Source organism: Typopeltis vanoorti, chromosome 16 (assembly GCF_054136105.1).
Source record: "Typopeltis vanoorti isolate ZY-2024b chromosome 16, IOZ_Tvanoo_1.0, whole genome shotgun sequence".
NCBI lineage: Eukaryota > Metazoa > Arthropoda > Arachnida > Uropygi > Thelyphonidae > Typopeltis > Typopeltis vanoorti.
This window is the reverse complement of record NC_143564.1, coordinates 59,383,732-59,401,202: the sequence shown is the minus strand read 5'-3', so window position 1 is coordinate 59,401,202 and position 17,471 is coordinate 59,383,732. Positions and strand designations below refer to the sequence as shown.

At 35.3% G+C, this 17,471-nt stretch overlaps 1 protein-coding gene across 2 annotated transcripts in view; it reads left to right on the top strand.

Moving 5' to 3' along the window:
* Nucleotides 1–17,471, top strand: part of raptor (regulatory associated protein of MTOR complex 1) — a 512,095-nt gene that overhangs the window by 161,379 nt on the left and 333,245 nt on the right. For both annotated transcript variants that reach the window (XM_090406523.1, XM_090406522.1), the window contains exons 10-11: nt 10,301–10,384; nt 10,509–10,619. In XM_090406523.1, the coding sequence (XP_090262649.1) occupies nt 10,301–10,384; nt 10,509–10,619 (195 nt within the window). The remainder of the gene's footprint in view (nt 1–10,300; nt 10,385–10,508; nt 10,620–17,471) is intronic.

Genomic DNA, 17,471 nt, shown 5'->3' with positions numbered 1-17,471 from the left:
ATTCTGGTGGCTAATTTAAAAATACAAGCATCTATTTGTTATATGCAACCAGCTCTAGATCTTTTGATACAACCATTAGCCAGCTGTCCACAAAAAAAAAAAAAAAAAAAAAAAAATCCTTTAGTACCTTACAAGTTACTGTAGTGAACTTCAATGTATATTATGGGGAAAAAAAAAAAAAACTATATGGTAATATTTGTTTCAAATGCTTTTGAAATGAATCCTACTACTGCATGTCTCATAAACAAAAACTTAACATATCTCCCCGCATTTCAAAATGAAAAAAAAAGTAAAAAGGATTTTTTACTTTTTTTTTTTTTAAAGCAGAGGGAAATTAACACATACGAGTATTTATATGCAAATTATTTATTTCTAAATAATTTATAAAAAATTTTATAGAAAATAACTATGTGTTAAATAAATATGAAAAGTCTGTCTTTCAGAAAAGTCTTTCATAATAATAACTGTGTTAGTGCTACTGCACAAATTTTTAGAAAATAGAAATATAATTAGGACCATTTGGTCCTAATTATATTCCTATTCCTTAAATACTTTAGTGTTTTAGCTGTCAGTAATTATTCTTTTTCAGGAAATAACAATGCACACTAAAATATTAATTATAATAATTTTAATGAATAGTTTGCTATATTTCTGCATTGTTACATTGCCATCATCAGGGATCACAAAATCAATGATATGTGCATGCAGGCACTAACACAGGGCCAATGAAGCTGAAGAAAGGTAACCAAAGTCGGGCCTTGAGTCCTAAATGGCATCCCCTAATGCAGTGCTTCCCAAACTTCTGGATGTCAGGGCCCCCCTGCAAAAATTAAAATATTTCACGGCCCCCCTCGAAAAAAAATCGTAATAGAGATATATTATTATAATATTTATTATATTTATATTCAATACAAAACATACACAGCGAATATTGCAAAAATCAAATGCATATATTACATTTTTTGGCTCTTACCGTTTGGTTTTGAAGACGATTCGGGCTGTTCTGGTAAAATATGAAATACTGTCCTTCTTTTTTTTTTTTTGAGTCTGTTTCTGCTTCTTCTGATTGTTCGCGGGATTTTTTTTTTTTAATTTTTATCAACCACTTATCCATCTCAGGGTTAAATTTTTTAACGTAGAATAGATCAAATAATATCACCACTTACCAATACTGGCACACCACAGACTGATAACATGAAATTAGTGAATATTACCTGAATAAGGGAATCCCCGGACCAGGAACATTTTTCACTTTTGTGACTTTTCTCCTTTTACCGTAATTAAGCCTAACGCGAAACAGACAGCAAAGGCAGTCTGGTTATTAAAACGTGCATATGATTGGTGCGGTATTAACAAATGATCGCGCAACCGAAAGATAAAAGCATAGCTGACAATTGAGTTGAAATGCTAACTCTCTTCAACCGAATTCCATATGTGAAACTGCCATAACATTCATTATATATATATATATATATATATATATTACTTAGTTTTAACACTTTTACGAATTTTAACACGTTCAGTTGAATTTTATTGCCCATGCAACATATGGTTTTGTTTCAGTCTATACAGCATAGTTTCTGTATAAGGGGACATGTGATTCATTAATTAGTGTTTTTATCCCAGTTGTCTCTAATTACACTATTTGTTGAGAAATATATTACACAGACTCCTCATACCTCATTCACACATAATAAAAGTACTTGTTTTTATTGCCTCTGCAGTATAGTGGCTATTAGGGAGAGAGTGTTGTTTACCACTGCAAGTGAGTTACTATCTCCCCACATGAACTTGTTTAAGCTTTTTTTCATGTGTGAAGTATATGCGAAACTTTTATTGGTAACAGAAAACTAGCTCCGATGACAATGATAATATAAAACGAGTTTTGATATGCATATAAAGTCAATATCAACAGTCCCTGATTACGAACGAACGCGTGATGAAAGGGAGAGGAAGATTTGGAACTTCCCTGGAGAGCATTCGAAGTAAATACAATTAACCACTGCTTTGAAATGAAACATATGAATAAGCAATATTTACTAATATTCATTAAGCACCGAAATACGCAGGAAGCAAAGTATGTGACCCAACACCAACACCAATGTGTGAATTTTTCCATTAAAATATAAAAAATAACAAAAAATAAATAATAAAAGTTAAATATGTTTCTTTTAAAATAAAAAAAATATACTTAGTCTTAAAACATTTTAAATTTGTTTTCATTATTTCACGGCCCCCCTCAACAAAACCTACGGCCCCCAAGGGGGTTACGGCCCACAGTTTGGGAAGCGCTTCCCTAATGGACTAGGTTGGGCATTCTTGGCCGTTGGGCTGAAGATCTCAGGATGAGTGCTTCCCAAATTTGGGGCACTCTCATGCACTCAAATTTGTTGAGGTTCAGAAAGTTTTTCAGGGCTGAGCAGATTTGAGGAATAGCCTCTTATATTTGTATTTTCTGCAGTGTAATGGAGTGGCCTTCTTCAAGTGTATCCTGTGATGATTGTAAAACATAATCAGCAAGTCCTTAGTGGCTGTACTGGTGTAACCAGATGTAATCCTCGTGTTCAGAAATTCTGATATTGGCTGTCTTGCCTGTTTGGCTGTAGTAGGACAGTTTGCAACTGCAAAGGGCTTGGTATGTCTGAGGAATGTAGTTGGTTTTTGGTGGAGCAGATAAGGGATTAAAATTTAAAGGCACGTTAATTAAAACTCTTGCCTCGTATATAAAGGGATTGTTGCAATCACTGCATTAATGAAATCCTGCATGAAGTAAAACCGCATTGAGCAAGGGATTCCTATACTTCATTATGTTACGATGGATAGCATGCAATGTTCGGTTCTGAAAAAATCATCTGGATTATTTTTGTAAATATTCTGTTTACTTCTTCCTTTCCTTCATTATTTTTGCATAAAGCATTTTGTACTTATTATCTAGAATGATCTCACCTGTTTTGGTGTTCCTAAATAATAAGTTCTTTCTTTCTTTCTTGTCTTTAACTCAATGACACAAACTTTAATTCTGACATGCTTTTTCTGTAAACAGCAATAACCAAATTACACAGTAATTAAATTTAATGAAAGTACGGATATTTCATGCTGAAAGATCATAAATTTTTCATAAAAATTTCATGATAGTACATCATCAGTGTGTAGAAACAAGCAAATCAAAGAACATACAACAATTGGTTTACAGGTAAACCAGATAACTCTAGCATTTCAACCCCTAAAAATGGTGGGGAAAAGAAAAACGTTTTAACGGTGGAAAATAAATTGGAAATTATTAAAAGATGTGAAAGTTGTAATGAACAGCTACAGAAACATTACTTAATAGCTACAGAAATGTTACTTAAATTCATGGAAAATTAAGATGATGTTGATTACATTGAAGTTTTATAAATTCATGGATGGGTAAGAAAAAATACAACAAAAATAATACGTATGCTATAAAAATAATACGTATGCTATAAAGAAAACAAAATTTGTGGACTTCCTATCTAAATAAGTTTAAACATTGTTTTTTTGTATTTAAATACTACAAGAATGTTTATCTTTTGTTTTTATAGTTTTTTTTATATATATTTAACCCTAATAAAACATAATTTGGATTAACTATGTTTTTCAATTAACCAGGCTTTGGCATCCTCAAATTACCATGGATAATTGGCGTTTTACTGCACTAATTACAGATGTCAACAACTAAAAATCTTTTTTCAAGATATTATTTATCATTGGAATTGGTTGTTTTTTATGCCAAGTGATGATATATATATATATATATATATATATATATATGAGGATAATGAAGTTTATCACAGTCTTTATATATATATATATATAAAAAGACTGTGATAAACCTCATTATCCTCAAAGCATTAAGAAAAGCAGGAAAATTTGGATTTACCTAATTTGAGTTAACTCTGTTTATTAATTATCTGCCCCCCCCCCCCCTAGTTACCTTGCATTATCTGTGTTTTACTGTACTTTAATATTAGCACACTGTCATTACAAGAAATTGTGTTTGGATTGGTTGTTAAAAGATAAAGAATACAAGGAAAACACTGATTAGTTTCAACACCAAGGAATTGATGGTTTGTTAAAAAATCTCACATAATTATGATTTACTAATGTTAATTTTTTATAGTATTATGTATACTAAGCAAAAATTTCAATAATGAGGAATACATTTTTGAATACAATTTCCATGATAATACTGTACGCTCACAGATGCGAGACTCTTTGAAACTTCTGTGCATGTCGAAAAGAGGAGAATGCATTCCGATATTAGAGTAATCAATGTGTTTTGTGGGATGATTGCTTATTATTATACATTGGAAAATTAGCTTTTCAATACAATTTCCATGATAATACTGTACGCTCACAGATGCGAGACTCTTTGAAACTTCTGTGCATGTCGAAAGGAGGAGAATCCATTCCGATATTAGAGTAATCAATGCTTTTTGTGGGATGATTGTTTATTATTATACATTGGAAAATTAGCTTTTCATAAAAGAAAAGCTAATTTTAAAAGAAAAGCTAATTTAAAATTAGCTTTTCTTTTATGAAATCTAATTTTCCAATGTATAATAATAAACAATCATCCCACAAAACGCATTGATTACTCTAATATCGGAATGGATTCTCCTCCTTTCGACATGCACAGAAGTTTCAAAGAGTCTCGCATCTATGAGCGTACAGTATTATCATGGAAATTGTATTGAAAAGCTAATTTTCCAATGTATAATAATAAGCAATCATCCCACAAAACACATTGATTACTCTAATATCGGAATGCATTCTCCTCATTTCGACATGCACAGAAGTGTCAAAGAGTCTCGCATCTGTGAGCGTACAGTATTATCATGGAAATTGTATTCAAAAATGTATTCCTCATTATTGAAATTTTCACAGTTGGAAAATTTACATGATTTTGCATGTTGGTGACCAATTTGTACATCCTTTATTTATTTTTCCCCTTCAGCATAAATTGACTATTCTTGGTATGTTGCCAAGGTCTGCTCTATGAAGTGTGGGTGTACAATATATATCTGTTTATGGCCTTCTGGAGAGCCACCTAGTGAACAAAATGCTGGAAAAATTTTCAGGAATAGGAATACATTGTTATGTGAAAGTGATATCTTTAAAAAAAAAAAAAAAGTAATTCTAAAATACACCATCATGAATATTGTAAACACCAAATGCATGGAATTTGCATATCTCACAACTCGGCAGATGCCAGGAGAGTTTAAAAGAATGGATGGATGTGGAATTTTTCTCTTCTTTCTGGTTGTTAATAGTGTCCACAATGATAGCACTAACCTTAACCCAACGAGCTTTGCTTGTGAAGCTGTACTATATACACATTTTCAGTGCTGTTGCTGAACTCCGACATTTGTTCAAGTGTACAAAATATACAATTGGGTGCTGCTATAGGCCAGGTGATGGAAAAAATGGTGGAGATAGTATGCACAAGCAAATAGAAGAAATGAGTGGAAGGAGGGTAATTATTAATGGAGATTTCAACTATGGTCGCATTGATTGGAGTGAGGAGAGGATACACGTGAGGAAGGAATTGGATTTTATGCGGTTATTAAGGGATAACTATCTGCGACAGCATGTAATGGAAAATACTAGGGGTCAGAGAGTGCTTGACCTAGTAATTACATCTGAGGATTTGGCTGTAACAAATATGACCACATTGCCACCAATCAGTGAGAGTGATCATAGGGTCTTGACTTGTGAGGTGGCTAAAGGTGTAGAATTTTCAATTAAGACAGGGTACATGTGGAATTATCGGGCTGGAAAGTATGACAAGCTTAGGAGTTTGATTGGTTCAGTCCCATGGCATGTACAACTGCAAGGACTAGAAGTCGATAGTGCATGGGAGGTAGTTAAGAAGTGTTTGCATGAAGCAATGGCTGACTGTATACCTAGAGTCCGAATAATAAATCAACTAGGGGTTAAATGGATGAATAACACCATTAAGCTTGAACTGCAAAAATAATAAACAACTATGGAGGAAATTTAAGGAGAAAGGTGACTGGTAGGCACACGAACGGTATAAAGCGCAGGCCAGAAGGGTAATGAGTGTGGTAAGAAAAGCAAAAAAGGATTACGAAAGAACATTGGCCATGCAGGCTAAAGAGAATCCTAAACAGTTTTTTAGATATGTAGCAAGTAAAAGGAAAAATGTACATGGCAGAATGATTTTAAAGAATGCCGATGGTAGGGAGGTAACTGAATCAGTTGATATAATTGAGTTACTGAGTGAGCACTTTGCAAGAATATATCATGCAGGTGGTGACATTGCAGAAACGAATGTACCAGTAGATTATACGGGAATTGTGGTGAATGAAGTGGAGGTGAGTAGTCTATTGCATAACCTCAATGTCAATACATCTGTGGGATTGGATGGTATACCAGCTCGTGTTGTACGAGAAGCAGCTAAAGAATTGTCAGTACCCTTGACCATTTTGTTTAATTTGAGTCTCAGGTCTGGGTTAGTCCCGAGGGGGTGGAAAGAGGGGAAAATAGTTCCACTGCATAAAGGTGGTTCCAAGACTGCTGTTGTAAATTACCGACCGATTAGCATATCAGGAATCATTGTCAAGGTCTTAGAGAAATTAGTCAAGAAAAGAATACAGGATTGGATAGATGAAAATGGGATATTGTATGGGGAACAACATGGTTTTGTGAAGGGTAGATCATGCCTCAGTAACTTGCTCATGTTTTATAACACAGTGACGGCTGAACTGGATAGGGGTAATGGGTTTACAGTAATACTACTGGACCTTGCCAAGGCTTTTGATAGGATGCCACATAGAACCCTAATCAGTAAACTTGAGCAGATGGGGATAGATATAGGGTTGGTGAGATGGATAAGAGGGTGGTTGAAGGAGAGATATCAAAGAGTGGTTTATTCAGGAGTGGAGTCTAAAAGACGTCTTGTGACTAGTGGAGTGCCACAGGGCTCTGTTCTTGGACCACTGCTTTTCAATTTGTTCATCAATCATATAGGAAAGGATTTGAGAGGAAGTGTTCACTTGTTTACTGATGTTGCAAAGTTGGGTAGAGCAATTATGAGTGCACAGGATGTCAAAATTTTACAGGATGATTTTGGATAGTTTGGAGGACTGGGCTACGGAAAATGGATGTCAATTTAATGTGCCAAAGTGTAAGGTTATGCACTTTGGGGTGAAAAGAATAACAGCAGTATATCGCATTGGTGGAACTGTATTCCAGGAGATTGAGGCCAGGGATTTGGGAGTGTTGGTGGATAGGGAATTGAAGTTTAGGGGGCACATTGCAAAAGTGGCTAAATCAGCTCATCAAATCACTTGGCTTCTGAAAAATACTTTAACAAACAGAGACAAACAAGTTATTATTCCTCTGTATCGAGCCTTGATAAAACTCCATCTGGACTACTGTGCCCAGTTATGGGCACCAGGGTTTCTTCGTGATGGGGAGGAAGTGGAGAGGATCCAGAGACGAGTGACCAAGATGATAGCAGGTCTGTGGAATGAACCTTATGAGAATAGGTTGAAGATTTGTGGGTTGCAGAAATTGGTCGATAGGCAAAGGATGGGTGATATGATTGAGACATTCAAATTACTGAAGGGTTTCTATAAGATTGATCCAGAAGATATTTTTGAAAATATGACGGGTGGTGGGAGGACTAGGGGCCATGAATGGAAGCTGGGCAAGAGCATGGTTGACAAGGGTGTTAGAGCTAGGTTTTTTACTTGGAGAGTAGCGAATGAGTGGAATAAGCTTCTAGAGTCTGTTGTGGGTGCTACGACCGTGAATGAGTTCAAGACAAGGTATGATAGATACTGTGTGAATGTCGAATAGTTGTTCTTGACATGATGTTAGGGCCTCCCTCGATGAGTCTGTCGACTCCTTGGAGTTGCCCGGAACAACAACAATAATAATAACACCTTATTATTGAAATACTCTGCATTAGAGATAGATGTTGGAAGTTTTTCCACTTGATTATACTATAAATTAAAGATTCCAAGAAATTATTTCTTGGCATCTTTAAAACAACCAGAGAGTAATATTTATAGTTTTGATAGTGAATCATGAGGAATTGGAAGTGATGCACACATCGTCTGTTTTCTAGCATTGTTTGGAGAGGATAGCTTAAAAGTGGGAATCGGGTATGTCAAGTGATCTAATTAATGATTTGCAGATATCATTTAGGATAAGTCCCCGGTTTTTGTCCAGAGAACCATGTGAAAGAAGAACGGTGTAGATTCTTTGATCTGATGGCTCTTTGATTCAAGATATGGCAATCTTTATTTAAGATGCATCTTTTGGTATGATATGTGTTGGAAGAGTGGTAAGCGAGCTCTGATTTTTCTTTTGTGTTATGAGCTGTATCACTAAGATGTTCCTTCTTTCTTATTTTGGAACTTCTGCAAGAGTAGCCTGTGTAAGGAAGACCACATGAACAAGAAATTGTGTAGACCCCTGGATATTTCTGGAAGAGGTTACTATCCTTTGGGAATGAAGGAAGTTGGCGTATGTTAAGAATAGGTTTAAAGGTCATTCTGATGTTATTTTAAAGTTGGCAATTTTATTGGATAGATTGCCCATGTAAGGAATTGCAATGGTGCCTATAAGGAATCTCAAGATTTAGCTGTTTTGGAAGATTTGAAAATAGTAATTTTTGGACATTTCTCCTTGAATGCCTCTTGAGGATGCACTGGTTGAGTAGAAATTTGAATTCCTTTTTCTTTCTATCCTCATCTGAGGAAGGATACTGCAAATTTTTTAAAGTGTGAATGATGCCTAATTTTTGTTAAGAGATGAACACTGGTAACATTCCATGGGAGTGACTTGTTAATAGTTATCTCAAATGATTTGTTCTCTGATGTTTTTTGGATCAGATCATCAAGAAAGGTAACTTGCTTTCATTCCCCAAAACTTTTTTCTACTGGATGTTACTGTTTTTGAGCCTCATTGATGACCTCTGCTCATTTGATGCTGCAGGACCTTTCAAGTACTGTCTTCAGTCTAATTTCTTCAAATGGAATGATTGCCTGTGTAAACAACTTTATGACTTCATCAGAAGTTTGTTGTCTTCTCTTTATGCTGATTTGTTGGTGGAGGATGTTGAAAAAGGATTTCTCTTTTGCCAATCCAAAGCATGCTATCTGGTGCAGATATGTTGATGAAATTTTTTTTTTTTTCTGGCAGCATGACATTTCTGATTTAAAGAAGTTTTTAATTTCTCTCAATTCATTCCACTCAAAAATTCATTTCCACTTGGAACTGGAGAATGAAAGCAAATTACTATTCCTTGATGTCTCATTCTCAAAAACATCAGGAAATGGATTTACTTTAGATGTTTACTTCAAAGCCCACTCACACATAGCATTATCTTCATTGCCCATCTCTTCACCAGTCTTACTCAGTCTTCTTCATTCTCCAGAAGACTCCTTCCACAAATATCCAAGGGATCTACAGAATTCCTTGCTCATGTGGTCTTCCATATATAGGTCATTTGCAGAAGTTTCAAAGTAAGAAAGAACATCTTTGTCTAATGTGGTTGTAACAGAGAAGAAAAATCATGACTGGCTTACTGCTCTTCTAACACACATCACAATATCAAAAGATATATTTTGGACAAAGACTATGCCACACCTTGACAATAAACTTTCATGCTCATTGGAGTAAATAATCTAGCTCCAATTCATTTATTCACATGGTTCTCTCAACAAACATCAAGAATTTATGGTAAATGATGTCTGGAAAGCATTGATTAGATTGCTTGATATAGTTGATTTCAACTTTTAAGCTGTCTTCTCCAAACTGCTAAAAAAAAAAAAAAAAAAAAAAAAAAAAAAAGATCGTGTACCACACTGTTTCCTTATGCTCTATTTCTATGGTTTTTTCCCCCATTTTTTACAACAATTTTGTATTTTTCTCCTCTCATTTGTATGTTTATTAATGCTAAAGAAGCCACCCAATTCTGGGTGGTAAAACAACAACATAAAAACAAACAAAAAAAAAAAAAAAATAATGTTTCCTTGTATGTTTATATTTTGTTATTGACCAGTATTAAAATACAATTTCTTGTAATAAGTATCAACATTGTAAAATCCATTTCATCAATATTAGTGCATTGTTGCCTCTCCCTGGAGGAATAAAATGAAAAAAAAAAAAAAAAAAAACTGTGGAAGGATTTAGTTTTTATTTGTATATAATGAATTTTCTTTAACATATTTTATAATTGATGTGAATAGTTTAAGGCACAATACTGCAATACCAATTTCTTACCACTTTGCTTTTATTGTAGGTGTTGCTCAGTCAGGTTCATAGACTTCGAGCCCTTGAACTTCTCAGTAGGTTTGTTGATCTGGGCCCATGGGCTGTCAATCTGGTGAGTTCACTTTCCAGCAATTTTTTAATATTAAATTGATTTGTTTATAATTTTCACAAATAATTAAATGCTTCAATTATTTGTGCTTTTTAAGCTAAAGATACTTTTTCCTTCTTGTATTTAGGCTCTTTCTGTAGGAATATTTCCTTATGTCGTAAGATTACTCCAGAGTCCTGCTCGTGAATTAAGACCTCTGTTGGTATTTATATGGGCCAAAGTTTTAGCTGTGGATACTGTAAGTGATGTCATGCAGTATGTATTTTTATATAGTAAAGAAGAAAATTTTCTATGTGATGTTCATTAAGTAAAGCTTTGATTACTTGATGTAGGTACTGACACATACGATTCATCTTCTAAACAGACGATGTAAACTTATAGTATCAATAAATACAGTACGGTACTGTAAATGTATTCTCTTTTCCTTATGATTTTCTTAATAACATTTTATTTTCTCTAGCTTACTTTATTGTAAGAATACAGTATATAATGCATACAAAATAGGTGTTAATCAACTGTTTGTTATCAGTAATGATTCTGGTTAACAGTAGGCTAAGTTTTTGGGGAGTCAAAAGTTATATGCAGATTTTTGACTGGGAGATCAGTGTCCCTAACTCCTCTGTTGTTCAAGTGTCAACTATATTTGCCAGTCATCCACTCCCATCTATTACACAAGCTTATTTTTACATACCCACATTGCAAAAAAAAAAAAAAAAAAAAAAAAAAAAAGCCAGATTTTCTTAGGGTTGTTCAGCCAATTTCTGTTTGTAGTCCAATTTTGTCATCATTGTGTAATGAAGGAGCAAATATATATGATAGAAGACAAGGTAATATACCTTGACAAAATTAACAAAACCTTTAAAAAATGTGGTAACTCATGCAGTTTGTGATGAAACAAAATAGAATAACAGTGGAATGAGAATACAGTTAGAAATGTTACAGTTATAGGGATGTCATATTGGAGTATATAAGAATTACCAAAAAAGATCACATTGTAGAAGTTGACACAGTATGCATGAAAATATTGTCACGTAACATCAGCATATGATCCTAACAAACAGGCCTGACAATAGCGACCAGTGTTCAGTATAAGATGAATGTCTATAATATTCTGAGTAATAAATCCAGTACTTCCACCAGAGCAGACTTTAGCTTGCAAATAACTGATGTGGTTGCTTTTGGCATGCATGTGATGCCCAAGGGCATCCCATACATGTTGTATTAGATTTAAGTCACGTGATTATGTTGGCCATTGCAGTTGTTGAAATATCAGTTTCTGTATACCTTCTCCACCACTTGAGCTCAATGGGAAGTAGCATTGTCATGCATGAAAAGAAAATCGGGGTCAACTGTAACCCCCAAAATCGTACATAGAGTTTCAGGATCTGTTCTTGGTACCTATGTGAAGTCGCAATATCCTTATCAAAATTATGAACAGAAGTGTGGCTTTCATCAGTATTGATGATTATTCTTCTCCACAGGAGAACACTGCCAACACTATAATTGTCCCTTTCTTATTGGAGGAATGGTACTACAGTTTTTATTCTTTCCAGATGAAACAACACATGCAATCAATTTTCAAATTCATAACAGTGCTTGATTTAGGACTAATCAGAGAACAGAACTGTACCCTATTTGTCAGGATTCCAAGTCGCATGGTAATGGTAACAGTTTTGAGTTTTGATAGAATACAATCCACTGTCTTTCTTGAGCAGAACACTTGAATTGAGCTATCTCAGCACTTTACAGTTGGAAACATTTTTACCTGTGGCTGCAGTAACCTCAACAGACAGTAGATGACAGGACATTGTAGGGTTTTATCTAGCTGTCAAAGCCTGATTTGTTTTGGTAGATGCAAACCTCTGTTGACCTTGACCATCTCTCCTGGTAATGGTTTCTTTCTCCTGAAATTGCATCCATGATGCCAAGACAACACTTTGTGACACGTTAAGCCAATTTTTTTTTTTTTTTTTTTTTTTTTTTTTTTTTATATTGGAGAACCCATCCACAAGAGGCTGGTTAACTTCTAGTATGCTAGTACCATGGATGGGACAATAATCCTTTACAATCCTTGGGAAACACCACATGTTTCCCGAGGATTGTATTCCTTGGGAAACATGTGGTACAAGACTGATCCAGAGGGCAGCAGTGTAAGGGATAAACAAAGAAGCAGAGAAATTTGTTCTGTGAGTTTAGAGTTGGAATAGTTTTGGCTTCATTGAGGAGGTGTTGGTTAGCTGCAGTATGCATTTGGACAGATTTGCAAGAGGGTGGGGGAATTATCATGTCAGTTCTAATGAATAGTTGTCATAGAAATATTTAGAGAAGATGCAGGCTGTGGAGACTGAACGCCAGTGCAAAAGTGAATGGAATGTATTGGTGAGAGTGGGGTTGTCAATCTAACTGCTCTTTTGTATTTTCAGGGAATTCTTAGGACACCACTCCAGATATGAGAGCAGTGGTCAGCAGATTTGTGATGATTTTAATAGGGTTAAGAGCTGTTTGGAGTTGAAGTAATGCCCTTAGTGAAAGAGAAAGCCTAATTTTTTTGGATGCAGGGGAGGTAATATTTGTGATATGTTTGTGCCGAGAGAGAGAGAGAGATTTGAGGTTATTCCAAGAACATGAATCTCATCTTGAATAGAGATTGTCAAGGATAAGATTGGAAAACAATTTTTTTTGTGGGAAATAATGCTGAGTGGTGTTTTGCTGGTGTTGATGATGTTATCCAAACCTCTTTCATGAATGTTTTGAAGATCAGAATTTAAGTTAGTAGAGGTTAGAGTTCTGGAGGTTATGGTGATTTGTACTTATAGGGTTTGTCAACGACAAGGAGGAATGCAATGTATTGTCATCAGCAAAACTGTGTACTGGATAGGCAGTCAGCCGGAGTGGATTGTTTATATATATAAAAGGAAGAGGGTGGGTGAATGAACAGAGCCTTGTGGGATCCCAGCATTAGTGGTATAGAAGATATGGAGCCATCCACTATCACTTGGGCATCTGGCCAGAAAGCTGGCTGCTGTATTGCAGAAGTCATGGGGCAAACCGAATGATGGGAGTTTTTTTAATGGTCTTTTGTGGCAAACTTGGTCAAAAGCCTTGGAGATATCAAGAGCAATCACTTGAGATTCACCAAACCATTCCATGGTGTTTGTTCAGAGATGGATAACATAGACTAGTAGTTCCCCTGGTGATCGACAATGATGGAATCCATACTGTTGGTCATTTATTAGATGAGAGTCTTCAAGATGGTTAGGAATTGGCTGTTGATAGTTCTTTCCATCACTTTAGAAAGAATTGAGGTGAGACAAATTGGATGGTAGTTTGAAAGTCACCTTTTTAGGAATAGGTTGTATATGGACTAGTTTCCAAAACTTTAGGATAGATACCAGTGAATAAGAAAGTGTAAATAGGCAACATAAAGTGGGAGTGAACTCTGGGGCATAGACCTTTAGAGCAATTGGAAAGATAGTATTGTGGCCAGGAGATTTTTTGGTATCCAGCTTGAGCAAAATTTTTCTGATCTTTCTATGGTGAAAGGTCAAATGCTTCGTTGAGTGTTTGGAATGGTTGGAGGACATTTATCATAATCAGCTATGCAACAATTGGAGGAGAAGTAGGAATCCAGGAGGTTGGCTTTTTCTGTCAGTGATGATGCGATAGTACCATCTGGGTATAATATTGGTAGGAGTGATGTTCAGCAGAATTTATGGCTTATAGCTTTGGTCAAAGTCCGGAAGGCATGGCTTTAGACAGAATGCACGTTCCCTGTTTTTAACTCTCTCAAAATCAGTTTTTGATGGGTGATAATTTTCTTGCAGCTATTCCAAGCTTTGGCTGTATAGGAAGATGGAGTTTTGGATGCAAACCAGTTGCGGTAACCCTGACGTTTCTTTTTTATGGCCTTGGCACACTTGTGCGGAAATTATTAATATCTGTTTGGGCATGATTCTTCTGATTTCTTTCTGAAAAAAATGTCAGAGAGATCATTTCATGTTTTAAGATAATTCATGCAAGAATTTGAGACAAGTAATAAGATAGAAATGGATCTTTCCCACATAGGTAATGATGTATTTTAAGAATGCAGTGAGAGGGCATTTACCAAGATTATATATGCAAGAATTTGAGGAAAAGTAATATGCATGTTTCTTGCTTTTAGCCCTTTAAAAATTAATGGCAGATGTGTTGGTAATTTGCTTACAGCTATTTTAGGCTTTTGTATAAAAGGATGAGAGATTTACACTTCATGGAAAACCCATGCTTAGATTAAAGATTAATCCTTATTAAAAGTGGAAGGGGAAATCAATATTTCCTTACCAGGAAAAGTGATTTATTGAGACATTCATTGCAAGTGTTTAGGATAGAAGAAACAATCCAACCAAGGAAATGAGCTACAACCGTTTTTTCAAGGAAATTATAATGTACAGGGTGTTCGGGATAAATTTGACAGTTTCGTAAGGAAAAAGAAAATCTTCTTTGTATCTATTAAATTTAATGAATTGACAAAAAAACATTACAGGCAGAGTTAATTACAATACTATCAACAAGATTTACTCAAAATAACCACCATTAGCATCGATCACAGCTTCAATTCTGCTTCGGAACCTCGAACAAGCTGATGCTACAGTCTCCCTGGGAAGGGCCGCAAAAACTGTTTTAATTTTATCCATTAACTGGGCTTTTGTATTACTGGAAGTGCGATTGGTGTCTTTTTCAACTGCGCCCCATACAAAATAATCCATGGGGTTAAGGTCTGGGGAGTTTGGAGGCCAAACATTTGGACTGGTGAAGTCGTAGAAATTTTCAGACAACCATTTTTGACTTTTCCCAGAGGTGTGGCAAGGGGCCGAATCCTGCTGCCATACATACGGCCTACCATTGGCTACCCTTGTTATCCAGGGCTTGACTACAGTTAGCAACTCCACGAACAAAGCCCGAATTCCAATGCCAGGGTTCTTCAACACCTGTTCCTGCAGATTTGCGAGGAATTCTGCTGTACGAACGCAATCAGATCGTCTGCTAGGGATCTTTCTTCTTGCTACATCCTCGTAGTCACCATTGCAAGTCTCTAGTTCATGCCTGATTGTTTTTACTGTATTCAGGGAGCATTGGGCAGCAGTCGTAATATCCTTATTTTGATGGCAGGCACGAATCATCATGATACAAGTTATTCTCTTCCATGATTCAGGTGGGTTCCAGCTATCCATCCTTTCTGACATCTTGTATGTGAATGAAGAAGGGTCCAAACTTTTAAATGAAGAGAAGTGTGTGTTAATACATGTAACTTACGGAAAAATATAATTAATTATAAATATGTCAAATTTATCCCGAACACCCTGTATACTGAATATTAATTATAAAAACTTGAATTGATATTTCCAAAATTTTGTCATAATCAAATTGCCATCATCAGGGATAACAGAACAATTACATGTGCATGCAGGCACTAAAACCAGGTAAATGCAACTGAAGAAAATTAACCAAAATTATTCCTAGAGTCCTAACCCCCCCCCCCCCCTTATTGAGCTAAAATGGATGGTCTTGGCTATTTGGCTGAGGCTGAGTGCTTCAAAATTTTTGAAGTTTGGAATTCTCAGGGCTGAGACAGATTCCAGGAATAGCCTCTCTCATTTATATTTGCTGTGGTGGAGTAGAGTGGCCTTCTTCCAGTATATTCTGCGGTGGGTGTCCAAAGTGGCTGTAGTGTTGGAACTGGATGCAGTCTGTGTGTTCAGAAATTTTGATACTGTCTGCCTTGCCTGTTTGGCTATAAGACATTTTTGCAACTTCAAGGGAACTTGTAAACACCTGGCATGTTGTGGCTGGTCTTTGGTAGAGTGGATAAGGATGCCAATTTTTTATATGGTCTGTATATGGTTATAAACATGGGAATTGTACCCATTAGTACAATTAATTTTGTCCTGTTATATAGGATTTTTTAATCCCATATTGTTGGGGTGGTGGTGTGCCTGTTGGTGAATGTTACCTTTCTTCACTCTCGTTTACCGAGTGTTAGTTCCTGTGTGCATGTCGTTGTTCTGTGATCGCTGATGATGGAAATTTGACTTTCCCAAAATACCAGAAGTATTAATTAAAGTTATTATCATTAATATTCAGTGTACATTGTAATATCTTGAAAAATTATAGTTATAATAGCAAACATATAAGCCTTTCTACCAGAATCAAGGATATGGACATAGAATTTCCTCTCATAGAAGGAGGAGAATGGCTCTGTATCATCCACATTATAGTTAATATGGTCACTAGCAAAGAAGAAATTTAGTCTTTTGGTATTGTAATAGGCCTGCATATGGTTTATCAGATCAATGGGGATAGTAAACATCTCTGCTTACAAGGAGAAAATGGAAATTCAATTTTGGAGTTGTGAACACTAAAATTTCCATGGATGATGACTTCACTATTTGGAAAGTCAGACTTAGAATATGAATATATATATATATATATATATATATATATATATATTCATGAATTGAATGTCTGGTGATATTAAAAGAGTGATAAACACAGAAAATGAATTTGATAGAATTGAGTGGAGAAATTTTTAGCTAAAGAAGATCAAAAAGAGGAAATTCCAAGTTAGAAACTCTAACTTTAACTCTAATAGTATATCTCAGTGACATATGTGCATTATATATATTTTTGTATATGCATTTGTGCATATAAAGTATATGTGCACAAAATGTCACCTTTGAAAAGAATGAAAGATTTCAGGGAGAATAGAGAGAAAAAGATCCAGATGATATTGCATGTGAAATGCTGTTGAGTAGAAGGTAAGTGAATGCAATGCATTTGATGCCATCTGAATGGGATAGAGATCATCAGAACAAAATATATAGTAGGTTTTTGCTTGTAGGTCAGGAGATACAAAGAATAATGTTGAATGGTATGAATCTACAACTAAGTTTCTAGAGAGGAGGGTTGGTTATTAATATAGGGTGCTTCAGCTGTGGATTACATAGATTGGAAGAAAGAAAAAGGACATGGGCAGAAGTAAATGGAATGCATATAGTTACAAAAAATGATTGCATGAAGCAGCATGTGATGGAAGTTACAGGAGTTTGAGAGT